The following is a 22,195-nucleotide window of genomic DNA, read 5'->3' on the forward strand; positions in this document are numbered from 1 at the left end:
GGAGGATTAAGCTTTGTTGTGTGCAACAGAGAGGGGAGGGCTTGTGGAACGGGCTGAACCGTGGTGTGTGACCCCTTTGGCATGTGATCTGAAATAGAAGGGGATTTATAGCTGCCGGGAGGACAGACAATGGCAGCCAGGGCGTCAAAGACGAGCCCCTCTCTGCTGTTCACGAGAAATGTTGAGTCATAGCTGGTGTTGCACTTGGGTTCGTCTGAGGTCCAACACCTGCGCAGAGCCGTTATTTTATGTCTATGCTGTAGATGATGCGTCACAGATTTATAGATTGAAAAATCAGATTATTCAATATTGTATCGCAAACGTTGCACCTCATGATAAAATGAAAGAGGTGGATGCGCATTATTGTATGAGCGGTTCTCTTTTATGCACTGGAGACTTTATAATTCTTTTAAAGACCATTAGACAGTGGCAGATCGTCCTGTGAGACGCCCCTACCCCCTACCAAAAAAAAGACATAAGGGGAAAATGGTCCAAAGATGTAAAGGTCGGTCTGTAGTAGGGGTACCACCTCTTTTCCATCTAGTTCATCAGTGAGGGATCTTCACTGTCAGAAAGTCTTGGTTTTTATTTCTTGGTTGTTACTGGATTATTGTTCACTGATTGGGTAGTTCTTCTGCTCAGCGTGCGTCTTGATGTCATTTACGTTTTGTTGTAGTTTTACTGGTGGGGCCACCTGGGGAAGCTTGCCCAGGGCATTGGCTGTGCCAGGTCCGGCACTGCTAATGGACATTATGCAACAGGGCTCATAAATGTCACCCTTTAAGACCAAATTTGGCTCTCAGCAAAACTCTGGCTCATGTGCTCCAGAGACAAATTGATGTTGATTTAAACAGGAATCTTAAAATGTAATCACAGCTCTCTCTCTCTCTCTCTCTCTCTCTCTCACTTCCCTTCATGTCCTGCGCGCCATAATAAAAACCAGACCCCCTTGTCTGTGAGAACACCCCAGTTGTCTGTTGCACATCACGGTCCCCTGTCAGCCAATCGTTGTTAAGGTCAAAAGAGCTTCCTGCTTGCGTCTTGACCTCTGCTGCAGGACCTCAAGATCAACTCACTGCAGCCCCCCGCCTCCACCCCACCCTCTCGATAGGCGTGCACGTGGGTGTGCGGGTGTCACTCTATCCCAGCTGGACGGACACAACACAGGGTTCAAAGAAGAGAAGACACCCTGCAGGACAGGACGCACCAGACTGACTACTTCGGGCTTCTCCTTTTGGATTGTACTTTTCTGTCCGCGTTTTGTGCGAGAGGTCTAAGTCGGGACTTGTTGTCCTTTTGGGGGAGTTTCACGTGTCTCCAGTTGGCACCAGACGCATCTGTCACCGACTGCTACTGGGCGCCTGGAGCTGCCAAAGTCATGCCGGCCGGGTTTCAGCAACTCGGAGGGGAGGTAATTTTTCTCCTTTAGAGATTTTCACAACTCATAAGTGTGGCTGGGCTTTTTTTAGTCACAAAACTGAGGAAAAGCCGTCTTGTGTTCTGTGCGCTCTTCACTATCCGGTGCGTAATTTTAATTGGAGAGATTTTACGCACGGTTTATCTCGGTCATGCACAAACGCTGTGAGAGAAATTCCACTACACCTCTTTTGCCGAAGTGCAGTTTGCTTAGTATAATCCCTAAAACAACATCAAACTCGCTGATTGGTCGTGCAAAAAAATTAAAAACCGAAAATTAGATTACATTAGATGAGATTCTTCTAATTTCTCCCAGCTCTAAAATATGCCATGTAGCATATTCGTTGAAAATATGCAAAGCAATGGCACATATTGTCCTTTTCACAGAATCTAAAGTAATGAACAACTGAGAATAATAATGTTCTTTGCAGCAACCAACTAACTGCAATAAACGCGTCAGTTTCAGCCCTGATCTGAACGAGCTCTGGCCCTTATTTAGTCATGAGCAGTGACCTTCACCAGCAAAATATCTGAGTTTACAGGTCGGAGCTCAGTGCTGTGGGTTTGTTATTGGCCACCTAGTTTGACTGGTTTCTTCTCACCGCTGGCATACACAATGCCTGGGTTGTAAGCTCCCTGCAACTCTTTTACGAGAAAGGATTTTTAGGTCAGGTGGGTGTATGAATCAGTTTTAAGTGTCACTCCTGTGATTCTGGACAGTCTAATCTCCCTGTAAGCTTGGAACAAGAGAGAGTGGACTGTTATGTGTAGACAAGAAGTCTGTGTGAGCACCACCTGTGACAGGACAGGTTGATGTTGCAGGGATGTGGGAACATCTGTAAGCTCAGGTGTTTTGACTTCAGTGTAAAACAAATCAACTAAGTGTGGAAACTGAAACAAAGCGAAATGCAAACACACTTTATGAGCTCTATGGAATCTGATTTATTCATGATATGTGAAAAGTAAATGAATAACTGCGCGTGATTTTTAATGAAATTCAGTTAACATGAAGTGTAACAGAGCATAACAGGCTGCTTCTGATGTTTTACCTTTTTCTGTTGCAAGGGCACATGCACACACACCTTTCTGTTTTGGTTCATGAATGCTAAACAGCACTTATCTAGAGACTCAACACAGCAAGGTCAAGTGTTACAGACGCACCACAAACTTTGCTGAATCCATAGATCCATAGAATAATATAGAGCTGAATATAATACAATGCAAAATAAAGATCAGTTTTTCCCAAATCATAGTTTGATGTCACAGCATGTTGTCGTTATACGGAGGCCCACATCACCAAAATGTCATCTTTACAGGAAGCCAGGGTGGGTGTGTTTTGTTCTGTTTATCCAGCAGGTCTTTAAAGGCCTCATAAGCCCTCTGAAAACCATGTTTTTGTATTATATAGTTACATCTTCAGCTTGGAGCTGCTTGGTAACTGATCTGCCAGTTAACAAAGTGGCTCTAAGAGAGACACACGTTGCAGGAGGGGAAGCCCTCATCACACCAAGGTCATCTTGTCTGTCACCGTGGAGGCAGCTGCCTGAAGCCTGATGGGGAACTGGAGGGAAGTTAAAGTTCAGGTGTCAACAGTAAATTAGCCTGTGAAGTCATGGACAGCGCCGAAGAAATTGTCTCTCATCGGGATCACAGTTATATATAGTAGTTGATGTATATATAGCAGTCAGTGTTGGAGGGAGTTGGGCTGCATTGCTGAAACTAATCCCTCTTATCCACTTAAGCTCTCCTATTATTCGCCATTATTATCTTATCTTTACACTCACTGCTCTGAAAATGTGTGTTTTTACATGTGTTTCTCTGTGTTTGTGTTCCAGACGGTGACTGGAACCTTTGTTCTCTCAGTCTTCACTGCTGTCCTCGGATCTCTGGAGTTTGGATACAACATCGGCGTCATCAATGCACCTCAGAAGGTAAAAATGAAGGATGATGAGCAAAACTAGCCAATAAAACTCCATGAAAAGTGCATCAAATAACAGAGGTGTGGTAAAAGAAATGCTGATGCAAGATGTGGGAGGTAAACACAGTGACATTAACCCAAGCTACGGCTAAGCTGCTGCTTGTATTATCCTGCTTTTACACTGTGACTGTGTTTGACGCCACAACATCTTCCTCACGCGGGGCTGATGGTGTTTAGAAAACATACTTGCAGGAGACACATGATGCAAAGCAGACAGATGCAAGAGAGTCAGGTGAGCACTTCTTTATATAAAAAGAGAGGAGGCAGGAGAGCGAAGAGACAGTTTGTTGGGCATCTCCGTGGTGTTTATGGAAACACAGCAATGCCAACGCGTGTCTCCGGTGTGACGGGGAAGAGAGGGTATTTCTGTCTGCTTTCTGAGGAAAGGGCACCGTTGTGTGATTCGTTTACTGTCACATTCAGACGCCAAATGGTGACACAGTACTCATGGAGCCTTCAAATAAAAACTCTGTATGTATATATAGATGGAGGCACATGACTTTTGAAAACCTGACTTGCTCTGTCCACATATCACTGCTCATATTGCAGCCACATCTGGTGTTCCAGTATGAAGGCACGCTTGGGTACTGAATGTGAGAAATGCATTATTTACGACTGCCTATAGTGTGTGTACTGTCAGGCCTGGTTATACAAGTCAATAAACACCTCCATTTAATCCATAAAATAACATGTCACATAACACTGAACATTAAACTGTTGTTTGACATCAGTAACACACTCACAGACAGTCACGGAGATGAATGGACACAGTGGAACTGAAGCCAAATCAGGAGACTTGTACTTGGCTGCTGGTACTCAGGCACCTGATGATGAATGCAGGTCATCTTGACCCTCAACTGCAAACACCACGCAGCTGACGTAGTTTCACAGAGGCACTAAAACCAGAATAGAAGCTGAGCTGCTGTGTCTTTATGTGTGCACATTGTGTGACAGGTTGTTGGCGGTTACAATAGAGCCATTTTGGAAAGAGGCTGCTGAGTGTTGGTTTTTAGTATACAGAATAAATTTCTCCTGTTCTGTAACCACTTATCCTGTTGGGGGTCGTGGGGAGGACGCTGGAGCCTGTCCCAGCTGACATTAGCTGAGAGGCAGGGTTCACCCTGGACAGGTCACCAGACTATCACAGGGCTGACACATAGAGACAGACAATCACGCTCACATTCACATCTATGGACAATTTAGAGTCACCAATTAACCTGCATGTCTTTGGATTGTGGGAGGAAGCTGTAGTACCATGGGGAGAATATGCAAACTCAAACACAGAAGGGCTCCCCCACCCCAGGGTTTGAACCAGGAGCCCTCTATTGTTTAATTTCTGCACCGTGCATCCTCCATTTTGTTTCAACTTTGCTGTGTTGATGACCCCTTTACATTTATATTAATCTATATTTTTCAACCTGGACCCTATATGTCCATGCTTTTGTGTCAAAGTGACTCATGGGGACAAAACTTTTTTTATATTGGTCCAGTATTGAGAGAGAGCTGCAGCCAGTAGCAGCAAAACAGGCAGCAATGTAACCAGTTGGAGCATGTTTACACTGTCAATTGCATCCACTAAATTTGCTTGTTTTTGCAACTGACAGGCTCAGATTATTATTCTCACTGTCTGACAACGTTATGGAAAGGATCTCAGGAGTAAGATCCTTTTTGTTTAACCAGAAACAGCCCCAAAGTCGCCATCGCAAACTCCATCAGACTTAATTTAAATAAACAGTAATTTTGTGTGCATACAGCCAGAATATTTTCCACATCTAACTGAGTGAATTGTGTGTTTGTTTTAACAAAACCAGAGTTGGTGATTGTTGGAACAGTGGACATATAAACCAAGCCTGCTTTTGTGAGATTTTTTTGTTCCTGCCGACTTTAAATGAAGTGTGTTTAACAATGATAAAATTACTGTTTTTTAAATGGAGTCTGGCCGTTAGCGGAAGCAATTTTGTGGCTGTTTCTGGTGGAAACAAAAATGATTTTACTCTCTAACAAAAAGGTCTGTCTCTAAAGAAAACCTTTCCATGATGTTGTCAGACACTTTTAATATTAATAATCTGAGCCTGTCAGTGGCAAATGTCTAAGCCTTTTAGTGGACGTAAAGTGACAGTACAAATATGCCCAGGGTGGTTACATTGCTGTCTCTCGCTCAACACTGGACCAGTTTAAACATTTTTGTTCCCATTAGTCACATAGACACAAAAACATGGGAATAAAGGGTCTAGGTTAAAAAAATACAAAACATACATTTAATTTAGTCCAGCTCAGGAGCCAGTAGTAAAATCCTGCCACTGATCAACTACTAAGTGTGGATGGGGCAGGGTATCATTTTAAAATCAATAATAGCAGTGGTCGATATAATACCTGTAGTTTGATACAAATAATATTTTTTCAGTATACTTATTTGAGAATTATAAGCATGTTTTTACGAAATCCAAGCTAAAAATTTGACATATTTAAAGACTGTGCTACTGACACATTTTGGTTGGTGACAAAAAGGTATTTAGACTTGATATCCAGGTTGGTGTAAATCAAATGTGTTAAATGCAAGACTCTAATTCTCTAAAGAGGTTACCGTTCTTAACTGTGACAAACACAAACTTAACACCCAACCTTATTTCTTATGTATCTTCCTCTGTTCCTGTTTCACTCCCTCTGTACAGATCATTGAAGAAGACTATAATGCTACATGGGTGCACCGGCATGGCGAGCCCATCCCTTCAGGGACCCTCACCACCCTCTGGTCACTGTCAGTGGCCATCTTCTCCATTGGTGGCATGCTGTCATCCTTCTGCGTGGGCTTCGTCTCCGAGTGGCTGGGCAGGTAGGGAAACACACAGGAGGCCACGCCTTATTTATGGACTGAAGTGGGAGTTCATATGTTGCCTGTGTCTTAAAACATGTGTAAACATCTTATATGCTTCAGGCTACAACTGATTTACTTATTGTTAAGTTTTAACTGAATTATAAAACTCGTAGTTAATCCATGCTGCTGTCCGCTTTGACAATCAGGTAAATTGTAGAGTCAGTGGCCAACTCTGTGAGTCATGACACATCAGTGTCTCCTTTCCACCTCTGCATGGATCCAACATGGATCCCGCAGCCACTCTCTCGTCACGGAGGGGAAACTCTGCCCAGGATGTTCCTCGTCGACCCAGTTTCCCTCTGTAACCTGAACTGGGATGCAAACTGGACTGCAGCCTGCAGCTTCCACTGACTGAAAGGGGATCTTAACGGAGCTAGCAGCACTGGGTCAGGAGGGATAAGTGGAGGAATGGGGGACAGGAGGGGTGGTAGTGTTCAGCTTGGGTGCACTCAGGACAAGGTCCTCCTAAAAAAAAGCAGCGGACACTGGAGTGGCTGGGTGAAGACGCTGGGAGCTGCTGGTGACCTCTGAGGTCAAAGTTATTTAGATGTAAGACGTCGGTGACAGAATTAGTTTCTGACAGAGGATGTCATTGTTTGATGGGTGGGAAGCAGAATAACGTATCTGCAGAAGGCTGCTCAAATGCACACACACTGAGATTAGACCTTACAGTGAAGTAAGAGTTCAATAAGGAGGAAATAAAATTTTGAGCAAGGGGAATTTAACTTTTTTTTTTTTTTTTAAATAGCTTGATAAGTGGGAAACACAACCTTTTGGCTTGATTTTTAATGATCATGCCAAAACACAATGGTTGTGGTTGGTAACCGTGTCATATTTAAGTTTATTTAAGGTTATTTAAGAACAACTCCCAATTTCAGTGTTAAGTGACTAACTGAAGCCTTCGTTGTTTTTGTATGACACTGCCCTCTGGAGGCTCAAAGGCGTCTCCTACTCCTAATGTTCACTAGTCAAATTAAACCGTGTGTTTTCAGTGTTCTATATGTCAATTTTTGGACAGACATATTGACCCACTGTGCTGTAGGTGATTTTATGATTGCGTTTTCAAATTAAGACTTTTGTTACAAATGTGGCACCTCTCCCGAGCTCAAATTTAAACTGTATTAAATGAGTTTCGAAGTGACAACATGTGACATTTGAGATTCTGTCTGTGTGTTTTTTCTCCAGGAGGAAAGCCATGCTCATAAACAACATGTTGGCCTTCATCGGTGGAAGCCTGATGGGGTTGTCTAAGCTCTGCCGCTCCTTCGAAATGCTGATCCTCGGGCGCTTTGTCATTGGTGCCTACTGTGGTGAGCGGTCCGCTGATCCGTTCTTTCTTTTACTGATGTATTTATTTTAGAGCAGGGGTAGGCATGCAGCTCTTTAGCCCCTCGCCAATGGCTCCCTGTGGCTTTGACCAAAAATTAGGCTACATGGCAGCTACTGAAGATTTTAATTTTAATTGTAATTTATTATTGTTGTAGGCCTTAAGTGATAATTACATTATCCAACTGTCAAAATGTGTAACCTATAAAAAAAACGTTTCAACATTTCGTCAACTAAAATTTAGCCAAACTTCAAGAGTGGTGTTATTTATCTAGGACCATAAAGAAAGACGTCCATGTTGTCTTAAATCTGACTTTCTGGAGTCTTGCAGCTGTCTCTCATCCAACTTTTCCTCTCTGCAGGGTTGGCGTCAGGCTTGACACCGATGTATATAGGTGAAATAGCTCCTACAAGTCTGAGAGGAGCACTGGGCACGCTGCACCAACTGGCTATAGTCACTGGTATTCTCATAGCACAGGTAAGACAGCACACTGTGATGGTGTTAGGTGTAAACCTCTATGGACTGCAGCTGCAGTGCCCCATTATATCAACAAGTGTTTCTCTTAGTTTAGTGTTTTATATTAATATTTTCAGTAAATGTTTTTGTATTATCTTATGCCCTCACACTTGAGTCCTCTCCCTGTGTAGATCCTCGGTCTGGAGTCGTTGCTGGGTGTTCAGGAGTTGTGGCCGGTCCTGCTGGGTTTAGCCATTGTGCCGGCTGTATTTCAGATGGCACTTCTGCCTTTCTGCCCCGAGAGCCCCCGCTTCCTCTACATCGTCCGCTGCCAGGAGCACCAAGCCAAGAGAGGTGAGCGGGGCCGCAGTGTTCCAGACTGACTTTAGGACGTCTTTAACTTGTTTTGAAAGTTGAAATTTCTGAGAGAAGGCTGAGGTGCTCAGGTGTATTAAAGGGTAACCTTGGTATTTTTTAAACTGGACCCTATTTTCCCATGTTATGATGTCTAAGAGACTAACAGGAACAACAATTTTTGAAATTGGTCCAGTAGCGTTCTGGCTCAATACCGGCTGACAGGCTGCAATGTAATGTGAAGGGGCAATTGTGCTCTGTCAATTTACGCCCCCTAAAAGTGCTTGTTTTTGCCACTGACAGGCTCAGATTATTATTCAAATTGTCTGACAAGTTATGGAAAACATCCCCACAGAGATGGACATTTGTGTTTAAGAGTGAGATCCTTTTTGTTAAACCAGATCCAGCCCCAAAATTGCTGTTGCCAAATCCACCAGACTCCATTTAAATAAACAGTAATTTTATCATTGTAAAACACACTTCATTCAAAGTCTAGACAAACAAATAAAAACTCACAAAAGCCACCTTGCTTCGTTCTCCCACTGTTCCAACAATTGCCAACCCTAGTTTGGTTGAAATAAACCCTTAATTCACTCAGTTGGGTTTAAAAATATATTGGCTCTGTGCATGCTAAAATGACTGTTTTTTTAAATGGAGTCTGGTGGGTTTGGCAATAGCGACTTCAGGGCTGATTCTGGTTAAACAAAAGGATCTCTCTGGGTCTATCTCTAACGGGATCCTTTTCATGATGTTGTCAGACACTTAATAACAATCTGAGCCTATCAGTGGCAAAAACAAGCACCTTAAGTGGACATAAACTGATGGTGCATATGCCCCAAATGGTTACACTGCAGCCTGTTTTGCTGGTGGTGGCTGCATTTCTCTCGCTCAGTACTGGACCAATTTAAAAACTGCTGTTCCCATTAGTCACTTAGACACAAAAACATAGGATAATAGGGTTCAGGTTGAAAAAATACCCTAAGTTAGCCTATAAGAGTTAACTTACTGTGTGTGTTTGTTGGGTTCTAAAAACTGAGAGGACATTTAACTGACCTGAAGATGACAAAAACATTATTTTGGGGTGAACTACTCCCTTAGTCTTAACATTGGGGTCATGAATGACCTGCAAAATGATTGTTTACAGGTTCACTCCACTATCTAATCACTGACAGTAGAGTAAAGTACTGTGTTATTTGCACCACAGTACTCTTGGGTCACCTTATGTAACATTTACGAGGCTGACTGCACTGGAACAAGGGTCTCTAGGCCCTGAAATCAAACAGGTTTTCATAAGAATATTCTGATGTACCATGCACACCTCGGTTCTCACTCCTTGCATTCCTCCTTTGTGCAGGCCTGAGGAGGTTGACGGGAAGGCAAGAAGTGGGCAACTTGCTGGCGGAGATGAAGGAGGAGAAGAGAAAGATGGACATGGAGAGGAAGGTGTCCATCCTGGAGCTCTTTCGCTCTTCGCTCTACCGCCAGCCCATCATCATTTCCATCCTGCTGCAGCTCTCCCAGCAGCTGTCTGGGATCAACGCTGTAAGTCAGGGGGAAAAATCACATTTACATTTTTGTATCATTGCATAAAGTCCCAAGAAGGATCAGTTCAGTATAATATTGACACAACCTTAATCTGTTTACCCCTCTGGTCAGATTTTCTACTACTCCACCAGTATCTTCATGAAGGCAGGAGTCCAGAGCCCAGTCTACGCAACCATAGGAGCAGGCGTGGTGAACTGTGCCTTCACTGTGGTCTCAGTCAGTAACATACCTTCATCTTGCTGTGTGATGTCTCTCCACCTTCCTTACAGAATTTAATTTTAAATGTTCAATCTTTTGTGTATGTAATATGATACAGATTGTAGTGCTGCTATGGAACAAAGTGTGTTTCTATTACTGTTTAACACTGTTATCAAAGAGCAAATAAGATAACAGGGCATGTTTTTTCTTGTACGTGCCGCTCAAACATTCCTGCATCAAAATAGGTCACATTTGGTTTAGCAGGTCAAGATGTTTCAATGTCATTAAATGGGTCAGGAAGTGTAATTTTTCATGTTGGTCGGTCCACCATTTTGGTCCATTCTATGTTAAAATATCTTCACAAGTTTTGGATGTATTGCAGTGACATTTGGTACAAACATTCATGTCCTCCTGAAGTTGAACTGTGGAAACTTTGGTGACCTACCTGACATTTCATGCTTTCATGCTTTCAAGCTTTTAATTTAAATTTAAGAGCTGTTTGGTGTTGCTCATTAGCAAATGTTAGCATGCTAATATAGTAAACATTAAACATGCTAAATTGTTAAATGTGAGCATGTTAGCATTGTCAGGGAGTGTATCTATGTTCACAGGATCCCTTGTTCACCAGCTCAGTATCAGATAGAGTGCTGCCGGGATGAAGTTCATTTGCAGGCCAATGTGGGTATTAGCATCGCCCTGGTTACCTCGACAAAAGACCCAAAAGGCGATTTTTCCATTGGATTTTGGATTTTTGCTCTGTGGCAAACAGATGTTTATGATACTTACACATTTTGTTCAGCAAGATCATCTTCACAAACAAACACAACTTTCATAATCTTTGAGGCATAAATTCAATTGCCAGACGTAATGTTATGCTATAAACAAACTACACCTTGGTAGCATGTCTCCCCCAAGAGCATGTAAAGCCATGTTCAGTGTGATGTTATGTTGTCTCATTTAGTCACTTGTTAGCAACTGTCTTTTTTTAGACACGCAAAAGCCTCAAAACTTACAAGTGGGGTATCTACTGACATAGTTTATGTCATAGAACAAAACATAAAAGTCTCGTCAGCTTGTGTAACCGGAGAGACCTTTATTTCAGGTATCTAACCAATGGCCCACTCAAAAAAACCACTGACTTTGAGATGAGGGAATCGGGAGTGCTAAAATGCTAACTCATTTCCAGGTTAAGGACTTATTCCTGTAGTATTCTAATCAGGAACAGGGTAGGGATGACCGACGAGTGAAAACGAGCTAGCTTATCTGAGAGAGTAGGCTATCTACAGTATGTTGCCTGGGTCCAATGTTCCCCAGCTCAATATCCTCTTAATATGACACATTAACAACACTTTCAAGGTTTTTAAGTTCTCAGCAGTGTTTTTTCCCAGGTCAAATGTTAAATGTATGTTTCCCTGGGTCAATATGTTGACATGACCCACCTACAGCTTATAGCCTACTGATGTTAAACTCATTGAGACATACGCCCTCAAATTTGCAGGCAAAACAGTTCTCTTGATTTAAGACGCTGTTATCTCCACAATGGCCGAGCAGGTTTTCACAAGTCAAACTGCATTTGAAACGTCCATCTCCCTTCAATCTATTTGCAGTTTGAACTGTGAAGCTAGCCCTCACCAATCTCTTACAATGTTAGTTTATATCAGGAGACATTGAAAACTGGGAACATACGGATGACCCCATGCTAGTATCAGCATTTAGCTCAAAGCACCACTGTCAAAGCTGACACAGCTGCTACCAGGACTGTGGAAACTTACTCTTCTTTTGACAATGACTCATATTTTTGACAAAGAATCACATTTCTGTACAAACTAGGTGAATGGCTAACTTTAGCAACCAAAGTAGAATGTGTAAATTTTACCTCTGAACTCCTACTGAGGACAACAACTTCTCTGATACCCTGTTTTCTTCTTAACAGCTCTTCCTGATAGAGAGGATGGGTCGACGGACACTCCACATGCTGGGACTTGGTGGGATGTGCATCTGTGCAGTCATCATGACCACGGCTCTTGCTTTGTTGGTCAGTCTCTTCAAGATGCAAGCATTTTGTGCTGTTATGTCGATTGCCTCGACAAACCTCTGAACCCTTTTTCCTCCCACCTGACAGGACAGTGTTCCATGGATGAGCTACATCAGCATGCTGTCCATCTTTGGCTTCGTGGCCTTCTTTGAGATCGGTCCAGGTCCCATCCCCTGGTTCTTTGTAGCCGAGCTGTTCTCTCAGGGTCCAAGGCCGGCTGCCATGGCTGTGGCTGGCTTCTCCAACTGGACCTCTAACTTCATCATCGGCATGTGCTTCCAATATGTTGCTGTGAGTACTTCTTACCTTTAATAGATATTGTGGATGTCCTACGCAAAGGTCCATGGTCTACTTCTTCTTGTATCTTTTAACCTGGATCTATTCGCATCATTCCAGGACCTGTGTGGGCCATACGTCTTCCTGATCTTCGCAGCACTCCTCCTGTTCTTCCTCATCTTCACATTCTTCCGGGTGCCAGAAACCCGGGGCAAAACCTTCGATCAGATCTCAGCAAATTTCCATCAGCACTCTGCAGGAGGAATGATGGGCATGGACATGGACTTGGATTTGGACAAGCCCAGCACTGAGCTGGACTACTTGGGGGATGAAAGCGTCAACTGAAGATACCCTGCCTGAAGAGAGATGGGACTGAGTACAGCTTGGGATGAACTGTGTATATGGGCCTGACTCCAAACTTAGATTTTCTGACATGTATATTGAGGTCAGTTGTGTTCAAATAGATTGTGGTGCCAAAGCAGTGTTAAAGGTGTGTGACAATTTGGGTGTTAAGGAATTGTCCCTTGCTGGTACCACTGCAATTTGAGGTTACAAATTGAGCCTCCACAAAGGCTAAAATCTATTGGTACTACTGTAGTTTAAAGGAATAAGATGCACATCAGAACAATGTCTAGACTGTTGAGGCATTGACTGCCCATGTGGTAGGATTTTATTCCATGGTGATGCACTGTGGTAATACTGACAGATGGAGGTGGAGAGACTTTGGAATTCCTGCACTTTATCTACAAAGACATCCAAAGTTTTTAGAGTTTGGAGGTAAAAACACAGGATATACAGCTGTGGAGTCAAGTATGCTTGCATATTTTGTACGAAAGCTGGGAACACTCGAGATGGATAAATCCAACTAAGTAACCGACAGCATTCAGATTTTCACAATTTAGCTCCAACTACAGGATCATGGTCCGAAAGCTGTAAAAAAACATAATTGTATTGAGTCTAACTGGTTTGAAACAAGATTCAAATCCTAAACCCCTTTATAATGTACAATAACATGGGCTGGGTATGAAACAAACACTTCTTTGGTACTGATTGAAATGTTTCCATACAGTGGCGCCCCCAGAAAGCTCCACAACAATCCTGTTTAAATGTGTTACATATCTGCGCGTTAGAAATGTCATTTTCTTCAAATAGGCTGTTTGTCCTTTTCCTTAAGACGATGTACAGCTTTAGTTTGAAGGAGTACATTGATTGTAAGGAACAAAACATTCACTGGGAACAAGGCCTCTCAAGTATAGGGTAGACTTTTGGGTATCCATACAGAACATTTTCATTCAGACATCTTGAGGCGAGCATTCAAGGGACCTCGTTGTCAATAGCCATGCCAGCTGTTGCCTTGCCAAAATTTAGCCTAACTTTGAAGCATAAATTAGACCCCTTCTTGACAAGCAATGCCCAGGTAGTTGGAACCAATAGATGCCTTAGGTTGGATAGATTCCCAAGATGTCACTACTTTTGTGCTAACCAAAAAAATTACCACTGCAAAGCCTATTTAAAACAGTAACGTAATGAGGGCCAGTGCGGGAGGCAGCACTCATATCAAAAGGGAGCAGTCCCCCTTGGCTCCCTTTGGGGACACCACTGATTCCATAATGGTATGTATTGAAACTTGTCAAGTGATGAAAGCTGGTCAAGAGTCATACGGTAAATCTTTTTTTCCTATTCTTTGATCAGACAAATTTAGGTTAAAACAACAATTTTGCCAATTCTAGATTAGTCAACTTTATTAATACTTAGTATGTTAAACTTTTTTAAATTTGAGAGAGATGTTTTCTTACAAATTTAAGAATTAAAAGAAACACTGTTTTGGCATCAGTACCAGCACTCAGGTATTGGATCAGTGTAGAAACATTTCAGACACCCAGCCCCAACAACAATGTGCCAACTGTTCCCACTGATTTACCCAGTTACTCTTCAATCTTTTGGTGAAGAGAGCCTCAAGGTCTTCGCCGCCAAACTGGGCTTTCAATCATGTAGTGTGTTCCCAGCTTAAGCCGAGGCAAAATGCCATCACGACGTGTGTTTCTGATCGAGAAACATATTGCACAACCTGCCGAAATGCTACTTTTAAAGAAACAAAATCTATTTTAGTACTTCACGTGTACATAGTGTGTGTGTTATTTGGTTGTTGATACTAAGGTATGAGGGTCTAAAAGTTTCAATTCTTTATGCACTCCAGTTTCGTTCTGTTAACAGAAGCCTGATAGACTAGACGAGAGCAAGATGTGCAATCAAAAGGGCTGCCTGTAAAGACTAGATTTTCTTGTTTTTTTTTAAATAACACAAGCGTCATGTTTGTGCATTTTTCTTGTGTCATGTGTGCCGTTTGCTGTATATTCTTTAACGGTGTGTATCGCTACCTTCTGAAGATTTGTATTGAGGTTGTTCAGGGGGGACCTGGAATTTGTATAGAGTAAATTATGATGCCATGGTCATGTTGTGACTAAAGGATGCCAAGTACTGTAAATAATGTTACTGAAAATACCTGTGAAGGCTTCTGGTAATTTCTAACTAGTACTTAAAATATAATTCAATTTTTGAAACACAAACATACATCTTCAGACAAGAAATAAGGAGTGTACCCTGAGATTTGCATATATGGATTTATTAATTAGCATTTCAACTACGGACATTGCACATAATCCCCTCCAAAGAAAAGCACACACAAATAAGTAAAACAAAAAAAAGTTTTTTCATCCATCCTCAACTGAGGAGATGAAGGGAGTAGTATGTTTTAAGAATTGATTGAGGTGGTAACAGAACTAAACTGACTCCCATAATGCACCACCAACCTCACACACCTGCTTGGTTTTCCCCTCTTCAACCAAATTAAAAAAGAAATTCAAATAAAAATCAAGGCTGGTTCCTCTATTAACTACTTGATGTTTCCCATCTAGGCAATTAAAGAAAAATAGTTTTTAAAGGGGGGTTGGAATAACTGGGCTACCAAGCAGATTGTCCATTCATTCCTATTTTTCTTCATAAAGATGTACTTCTGTAATTTCTAAATGCACCCACCAACCACCTGCATCCTCTTCCTCCCTACCTCATCCCTCTCCAAAACGTCAGTGTCTAGACAGGACAACACAAGACAAGATGAGAGGGGAGGGGAGGGGGGGCGTTGAGGGATGACAGCGAGACGGGGTGGGTTGGAGGATGGGGGGAGTGCAGGGAGGGGAGAGCAGTGCATGTGTTCTGAAATAGATCCAGTCCTCCAACCCTAGGACCTATGAAAACAAGGGCAAAAAAAAAAAGATAGATAAAAAAAAAAAAAAAAACACAAGGGAGATGCAGGGATTGAGAGAGAAAGACAGCACAGAAACAAAAGACATTAACACAAAAAGACACAGCTGACCCTGGAACAAGGATTATATTAATTTAAAATCCAGTTTCATGGAGTTACAGCTTTCACTTTTCCTGCATAGAACCCCTTATAAATATCTTGCCATCTTTCCACCTTAAAGAAATACTTCACCCTCAGAAATGATTGTGATAATTTAACTATTATTGAGCCTGTGTAATGTATTAAAATGAACGAAGAATCCAAAAAATGAGCTTTTTATTGAAGTAAAAAGGAGTGCATGTATAACGGCAGCAATTCAAAACAGCCGTTTACAAATTCTCAAACAACGTGTGCAGTATAATCCAAGTCTCATTTATCCAGTCGTGTGCTCAGTGCTTCCCAAACAGACAGCCTTTTCCGATGGGAAGCTGCAAGAAAGGTGAACCTTATCTAAGCTCTCTTCAAAGCCAGACTCCACTGACAAAAACAGTGATTTTACGTCACTGAGCACAGGAGTTGCTGCTCTACCACTGCCTCAGTTTATTAGCTTGTTTGTCGTATTATGTGACTTTGGGGAATCCAAACTAACTCTTGAAAACACCAAAGTCACACAGTAACAGAAACAGTCGAACTGATCAAGGCAGCGGTAGACCAGCAGCTCTCATATGCAGCAAAGTAAAGTCACTGTTTTTGTCATTGGAGTCTGGCATTGAAGGACGCTTAGATAATTTTCACCTTTATTTCAGGTTCCCATGGGAAAGTGTTGTCTGTTTGGGAAGTAGTGAGCATATGACTGGATAACTGAGACTTGGATTATACTGCACAAGTTGTCCTAGAGTTTGTAAAGAGATATTTTGATACATAGTTTTGTTGCTGTTTTGTTGTTGTGGCAATTTATCAAGAACTTTCTGTTTTTGGATTCTCCTTTCATCAGAGGCATGTTACACAAAAAAGTTTTCTTCACAAATTTAACATACACAGGGTGAGTAATTAATACAGCGCAGGGTGAAGTATTCCTTTAAGTTCATTTGAAACGTCACCAAACAGCCGCTAATGTCCGTCATCTTGCCCTCTGTGAAAGGTAGCCAATGTGGCACAAGAAGTGCAACCCTACACCCTCATGTCTCCCACCCTGCATGACCCACCTCTTACCAAGGGTCATGAGACTGTCCTCTCACTAGCGTCACTCTGTTGGTGCTGGGTCTGTTGTGGCAGCTGCCTGCTGTGGGGATAGAGACAGTATTTGTGTCAACACAACAAACACTGGTGATCACTGGTGAACAGTAAGGGCATGAGTAAAGAAACAGAAGTCGTAGCGCCTTACCTCAGGTGATTTGGGCGTTTTAGGAGAAGTTTTGGAGGGTGCCTTTGGCGATTTAGGTGTAGATTTATTAAGGTCAGCTGGTTTTGAGGTCTGAGGGGGGGTACCGGGCTCTGATGCAGACTTCTCTGTATCATTCTGAAATGTGTAGAGCAAAGATTGTTTAAAACGGTTACTCTCAAAAGAACAATGATGTATTTCAGGATTTGGTGCAAGCTCCGGCACTGGCTTGGCAGATTTGCATGTCAGGGTGCGGACTTGTTGAACTTTTTAACCAGCAAATTTGAATTGGTGACCACTAGGAACACTGTTGCATTGATACTTCTTTGTGAGAGTGCAAAGGGGACGACCTAACGTAAGGTTCGTCAGCCAAAATTGAAAATTGCAAATGTGTGGTATACACTTTAGAAGACCACAGAGACAGTATTGATGTTTCTAGTGTTAACAAAAACGATCATTGAAGGTTAATGTTGCTATGTTTCAACCTCCTGGACCCCAACAAATTTTGAAATTGGTCCAGTGTTGAGCAAGAGTGCTGCAGCCAGTAGCAGCAAAAATGGGCTGTGATGTAATCATTAAGGGCAATTACACACCATCAATTGAGATCTACTAGAAGTGCTTGTTTTTGCCACTGACAGGCTCAGATTGTTATTTTAAGTGTTTGAAAACATTATGGAAAGGATCCAAACAGAGACACACTTTTTTGTTAAAGAGGAAGAACTTTTTTGTTTAACCAGAAACCACCCCAAAATCTCCACCACCAATTCCACCAGACTCCTTTTAAATAAATAGTGATTTTACTGTGTATAGAGGCAACATATTTTCACATGTAACAGGGTGAATAACGGGTTTATTTCAACCAAACGAGAGCTGGGAATTGTTGGAATGGCTAAAGATGAACCATGATAGTTTTTGAGTTTTATTTTGTTCCTTTCCACTTAAAATTAAGTGTGTTTTATGATGATAGAATTATTGTTTTTTTTTTTAAAGGAATTTTGGTGGGTCTGCAAATAGTGACTTTTACGGTTAAACAAAAAGAATCTTACATTTCAACAAAAACGGTCTCTCTCTGTAGGGATCCTTTACATAATGGTATCAGACACTTATAACAATCTGAGTCTTTCAGTGGCAAAAACAAGCCCTTTTATTGGACGTAAACTGACGATGCATAATTGCCCCGAGTGGTTACACTGCAGCCTCTTTTGCAGCTGCAGCGTTCTTGCTAAACACTAGACCAGTTTTAAAAATTGTTGTTCCCATTCATCACTTTGACACAAAAACATGGGAAAATAGTGTCAAAGATGAAAAATACCTAAGTTATCCTTTAACATTAGTAACTCATCTCTCAAGATAATCAAGCTCACTTTCGAGGTAGAGGACTCCGAGTTCCTTTGCCTGCGTCGTCTAGATGGGCGCCGTTGTTTCTGGCCCTCAGGTGCATCTCCATTGGTCTGGGGGCCCTCAGAGGCCTCCGTCTGCTTCACCTCGCCTTGCTCCCGGCTCTCTTCTGGAGCGGCCGGCTGGTTGGCTGCAGCCTGATCAGCGGGTGGGCGAGGGCGGAACTGTCTGTAAATGCCAGGAGAAGAAATCAGCTTTGCAGTTCTGTGGCTCAGAAGCAGAAAATGAACATGAAATATAAGCAAAGTTGTCACCTCACCTGCGGTACGGGCGCCAGAATCTGCGCTGTGGAGGTCGCTGCAATTGACCGCCCTCTGCCACTCCGTTCTTTTGCTCTTCAGCCTCACCCTGACAGATCAAGCAGACAAAATGTCAAACGAGTTCTAACACATTTAAACATCATCCCATTACTCTCTTCAAACTTCACTGAGGTTTTCAAATATTTAAATCTCCTAAATTACCACTATTCAGTTCTTCTTGCTCTACTGCAGATTTACTTTAATACAAAACCTGCTTTGCACTCTTAATGTGTTCAAATCAAAAGGGCTCTACAGGTCTACATCTCTCCTTGTACCATCCCTCTGCCTCAGCTTACATCTTGCCCCTCCTGCCGTGGTTTTCGGGGTCTACGGCGGCGCTGCTGAGGCCTCCCTCCTTCGTTGTCTCCAGATCCTTCGCCCTCAACAGCAGAGGACTGGCCATCACCTTGCTTGCCCTCGTCATCAGGCCTCGGGCTGCGGGGGAAGAACCGTCGACGAAAGCGGCGTTTGTTGGGTGCATAGCGGCTGCCTTTGACTGGAACACCGCCTGGGCCGGTTACATTGGCTGCTTCTGAGCCCTGTGGGACACCAAAAAGGGGCGGGACCGGGAGGGCACTAAGTCACACCCAAGCAAACTCCTCTCCTGTGATAAATAAACAGTCCCTACAAATGGATTCCCCGATTCTCACCTTGGCGGCTTCAATCACGTCAAACTCTACGACCTCGCCATCTCCAACGCTACGGAGGAATTTCCTAGGATTGTTCTTCTTGATAGCAGTCTGAGGAGACAGATTTAACGTCAAAGAACGGCTCCATAGCAACGATTAAAACACTGATTCATGACAACGCCCTTTGACTCACCTGATGAACAAACACGTCTTCTTTGGTATCATTTCTGTGAGAAATAAAACCCAATTAGCAACCCTGGCTTATAGTTTATGATGCAAGTAATGCAAAGTGATGTGGAGGAAACACAGTACCTATTTATGAAGCCATATCCATTCCGCACATTGAACCACTTCACTGTGCCTTGAACCAAGGTGGCTGCAACAACAGGGATCACATGGTTAAACGTGACATTTCACATAAGATGCATCGTTATACAGCCTTTCAAAGAGCACACCGTTATCTTGCCTGTATCAATGGCAGCCTTGCTCACAAGAAATGGGAGCTCTGTGTGTCAATCATTAACAGTAAGACTTTGAAACCAGGCCTGGACTAGGTCACGAGGAGGGGAGGAGGGGAGGGTGCAAAACTACAAGGCTACATGTTTGTCATGTTTAGGATTAAAACACACACACACAAACACAAACACAAAGCCCATCAGCCTCACGAGGACGAGGTGAGTGGCTCCCCCTGAAAATCACCGACACATTTAATTGGGATGTCAGCTTCTCAGTGAAACCAGTTGCACCTGTGGGAGGGCGCGCGCACGTCCGGGTTGGCGCGCGCCACAGCTGATAAAGAAGAGATTTAGGTCATGTGTTCATACTGTTAACAGACACTTAAAAATCACACATAATGTGCAATTGTTTTTCTTTTTGGTGCAGAAAACACAAAGTGAGGTGTTGAATAAATGTGCGCAAATGCAAAGACAACCAGGCCTGTTCTAGTGACCTATTTTAGGTTAAAATACATATTAAATTATTATTTTTTCTGCCAGTAAAAGCACATAAGTTAATATTAAATTTCACAACAGAGGTTTGACTTCAGTAGTAGCCTATAAATAATTGATTCCAACAAAACCCATGCGTAAAACTCAGGACACGTGTGGCTCCAAGAAACGAAACACAAATGACTAACTGTTATGTGTCGATTTAGCTCAAATTGAAACCTTAATTGGCAAAGAAAATGAGAAAAAAACAAGTTTCACACGCGGAAAATGCTTATTTTTAATGGGACAACAATGTGACTAAATGTTATGTTGCAACATAACTGTGTCCCTGACTCAGCCATAAAACGCGCATGAATTCAAGTCAAATTTAGTAGTTTTACAGGCCCTTGAAAAAGTTAACACAACCACACACACACAGGTTTGTATCTCAGTCCCTTTGTACACCCACCTATGATTTTCCTCTCCGGCTGTGGCTTGTCTTCCACAGGTGCCGATGGTGGAGCGCTCTGCGCCTCGGCGTCTGTCATGCTCGCTGTCGGATTACTACACTTTCACTCCGGAGTCCCCTCCCTCCTGCTCTTCCCGAAACTTTTCTTCTTCTACTTCTTCTTCTTCTTTGAGCTTTCCCGGCAGTTGGCATCCTTACCGTCACATTACTGCCTCCCTCTGGATAAAGTCCTCCTCACTATATTAGGAACATTCTTGTTGCTGTCCCTTCATCCAGAGTCAGGGGTGTTAAATATACGGCCCGGGGGCCAGAACTGGGCCGCCAAAGGGTCCAATCCGGCCCTTTAGGTAACTTTACACACCTAACAGTGATGCACATGTGAAAGCTGAGAGGTTTCAGGAGCAGTTTGAACAGTGAGCAGGTACAGAGGCTTTTCCACCCTGACACAGACCCCCTGTCTATTTCTGTGAGCTGAAACCATTTCCCTCAGTGGAAACAAAGCTTTTATTTAGCCTACTTTAATTTCACAGATAAGAAACAATAAATTGTGAAGACAATAATGCCTGCATAAAATAGCATTTTAAGTCTTGTGTGTGATTTATCCTGGCTTCATATGAGTAAAGGAAAAGTCCACTAGCTGCCAGGCTAAGTTTTACAATGTAAAATACCATAGGCTTGTGCTAAAAACATTAGCATGTTGTATTTGTGGGGAAAATGTGTCCGGATAAAGACAAGTGTTTGTCTGTGAATGCTGCGAGTTAGAGTGACGCTGATTTGTGTACTTGTGTTTGAAATTGTCTCTATTAAGATATGTTTATTATGTGTTTTGGGTGTGTTTTGAATCAACCCAACTTTACAGCACTTCACAGAAACACCATCGCTGATTAGTGTTTTGGAGGTGTAACTGCAGAGTGACACAGATAGATGACTAGTATCTTTCAAGATATTACAAAGAATTAATCCAGTAAAGCTTCTGCTGGAAAGGATCAGGCTGAATATTGATCATAACTGTGATTTCTGTGGACTGGAGAAAGGACTGGATTTCTCCTTTATTTATTTTTTTTATTTTAATCTGTGTGCAAGAATGTTTTGGATTGATGTAGAAAATTTTCTAAAAAAAAAAGAAAAAAAGAAAGAAACTTAAGGTAAATGTTGAAATAATATGTTTGATGTAAAGCTATATTTTAGTCAAGATAAGATTGAAACCATGTTGTATATCATACAACTTTTTGTTATTTTTGGAAAATTCGATATTCATAAGAAATGAATTTCAACAATATAGCAGCATCTTATCTAATGTTAAGAACAAAAGACCCAAATATGATCTTTAGTTATTCAACAGTTATATTATTGTGCATAAAACATAAACTCTGGCATTATAATGTAAGATGA

General features: G+C 42.2%; 2 protein-coding genes across 2 annotated transcripts; one reads left to right on the forward strand and one right to left on the reverse strand.

The window, feature by feature from the left end:
* Positions 1-998: 998 nt before the first annotated feature.
* On the forward strand, positions 999-14,962 carry LOC125883674 (solute carrier family 2, facilitated glucose transporter member 4-like). Its single transcript, XM_049568141.1, has 11 exons — positions 999-1,411; positions 3,252-3,347; positions 6,067-6,227; positions 7,455-7,579; positions 7,958-8,073; positions 8,244-8,406; positions 9,761-9,948; positions 10,063-10,167; positions 12,083-12,184; positions 12,272-12,475; positions 12,581-14,962. The coding sequence occupies exons 1-11, from the start codon at positions 1,379-1,381 to the stop codon at positions 12,803-12,805; spliced, it is 1,518 nt and encodes a 505-aa protein (XP_049424098.1). The 5' UTR covers positions 999-1,378; the 3' UTR covers positions 12,806-14,962.
* Positions 14,963-15,067: 105 nt separating this feature from the next.
* On the reverse strand, positions 15,068-21,007 carry LOC125883675 (Y-box-binding protein 2-A-like). The gene is made up of 10 exons (XM_049568142.1): positions 20,804-21,007; positions 19,721-19,784; positions 19,602-19,635; positions 19,430-19,519; positions 19,076-19,318; positions 18,740-18,828; positions 18,447-18,648; positions 17,086-17,220; positions 16,914-16,983; positions 15,068-15,705 (listed from the first exon to the last, which is right to left on the reverse strand). The coding sequence occupies exons 1-9, from the start codon at positions 20,880-20,882 to the stop codon at positions 16,945-16,947; spliced, it is 975 nt and encodes a 324-aa protein (XP_049424099.1). The 5' UTR covers positions 20,883-21,007; the 3' UTR covers positions 15,068-15,705; positions 16,914-16,944.
* Between the last annotated feature and the right edge of the window lie 1,188 nt (positions 21,008-22,195).

This window comes from Epinephelus fuscoguttatus, linkage group LG23 (assembly GCF_011397635.1).
Source record: "Epinephelus fuscoguttatus linkage group LG23, E.fuscoguttatus.final_Chr_v1".
In the NCBI taxonomy this organism is placed as follows: Eukaryota; Metazoa; Chordata; class Actinopteri; order Perciformes; family Serranidae; genus Epinephelus; species Epinephelus fuscoguttatus.

Bases quoted from the DNA above. Each gene is read 5' to 3' on its own strand.
- LOC125883674 (XM_049568141.1), top strand. From the start codon at position 1,379: ATGCCGGCCGGGTTTCAGCAACTCGGAGGGGAG. The intron at 1,412-3,251 runs GTAATTTTTCTC...TTTGTGTTCCAG, and splicing joins TTCAGCAACTCGGAGGGGAG to ACGGTGACTGGAACCTTTGT. The intron at 12,476-12,580 runs GTGAGTACTTCT...GCATCATTCCAG, and splicing joins TGTGCTTCCAATATGTTGCT to GACCTGTGTGGGCCATACGT.
- LOC125883675 (XM_049568142.1), bottom strand. From the start codon at position 20,882: ATGACAGACGCCGAGGCGCAGAGCGCTCCACCATCGGCACCTGTGGAA. The intron at 19,785-20,803 runs GTGGGTGTACAA...CTGTTGTTGCAG, and splicing joins GCCGGAGAGGAAAATCATAG to CCACCTTGGTTCAAGGCACA. The intron at 19,636-19,720 runs GTACTGTGTTTC...TATTTCTCACAG, and splicing joins GGATATGGCTTCATAAATAG to AAATGATACCAAAGAAGACG.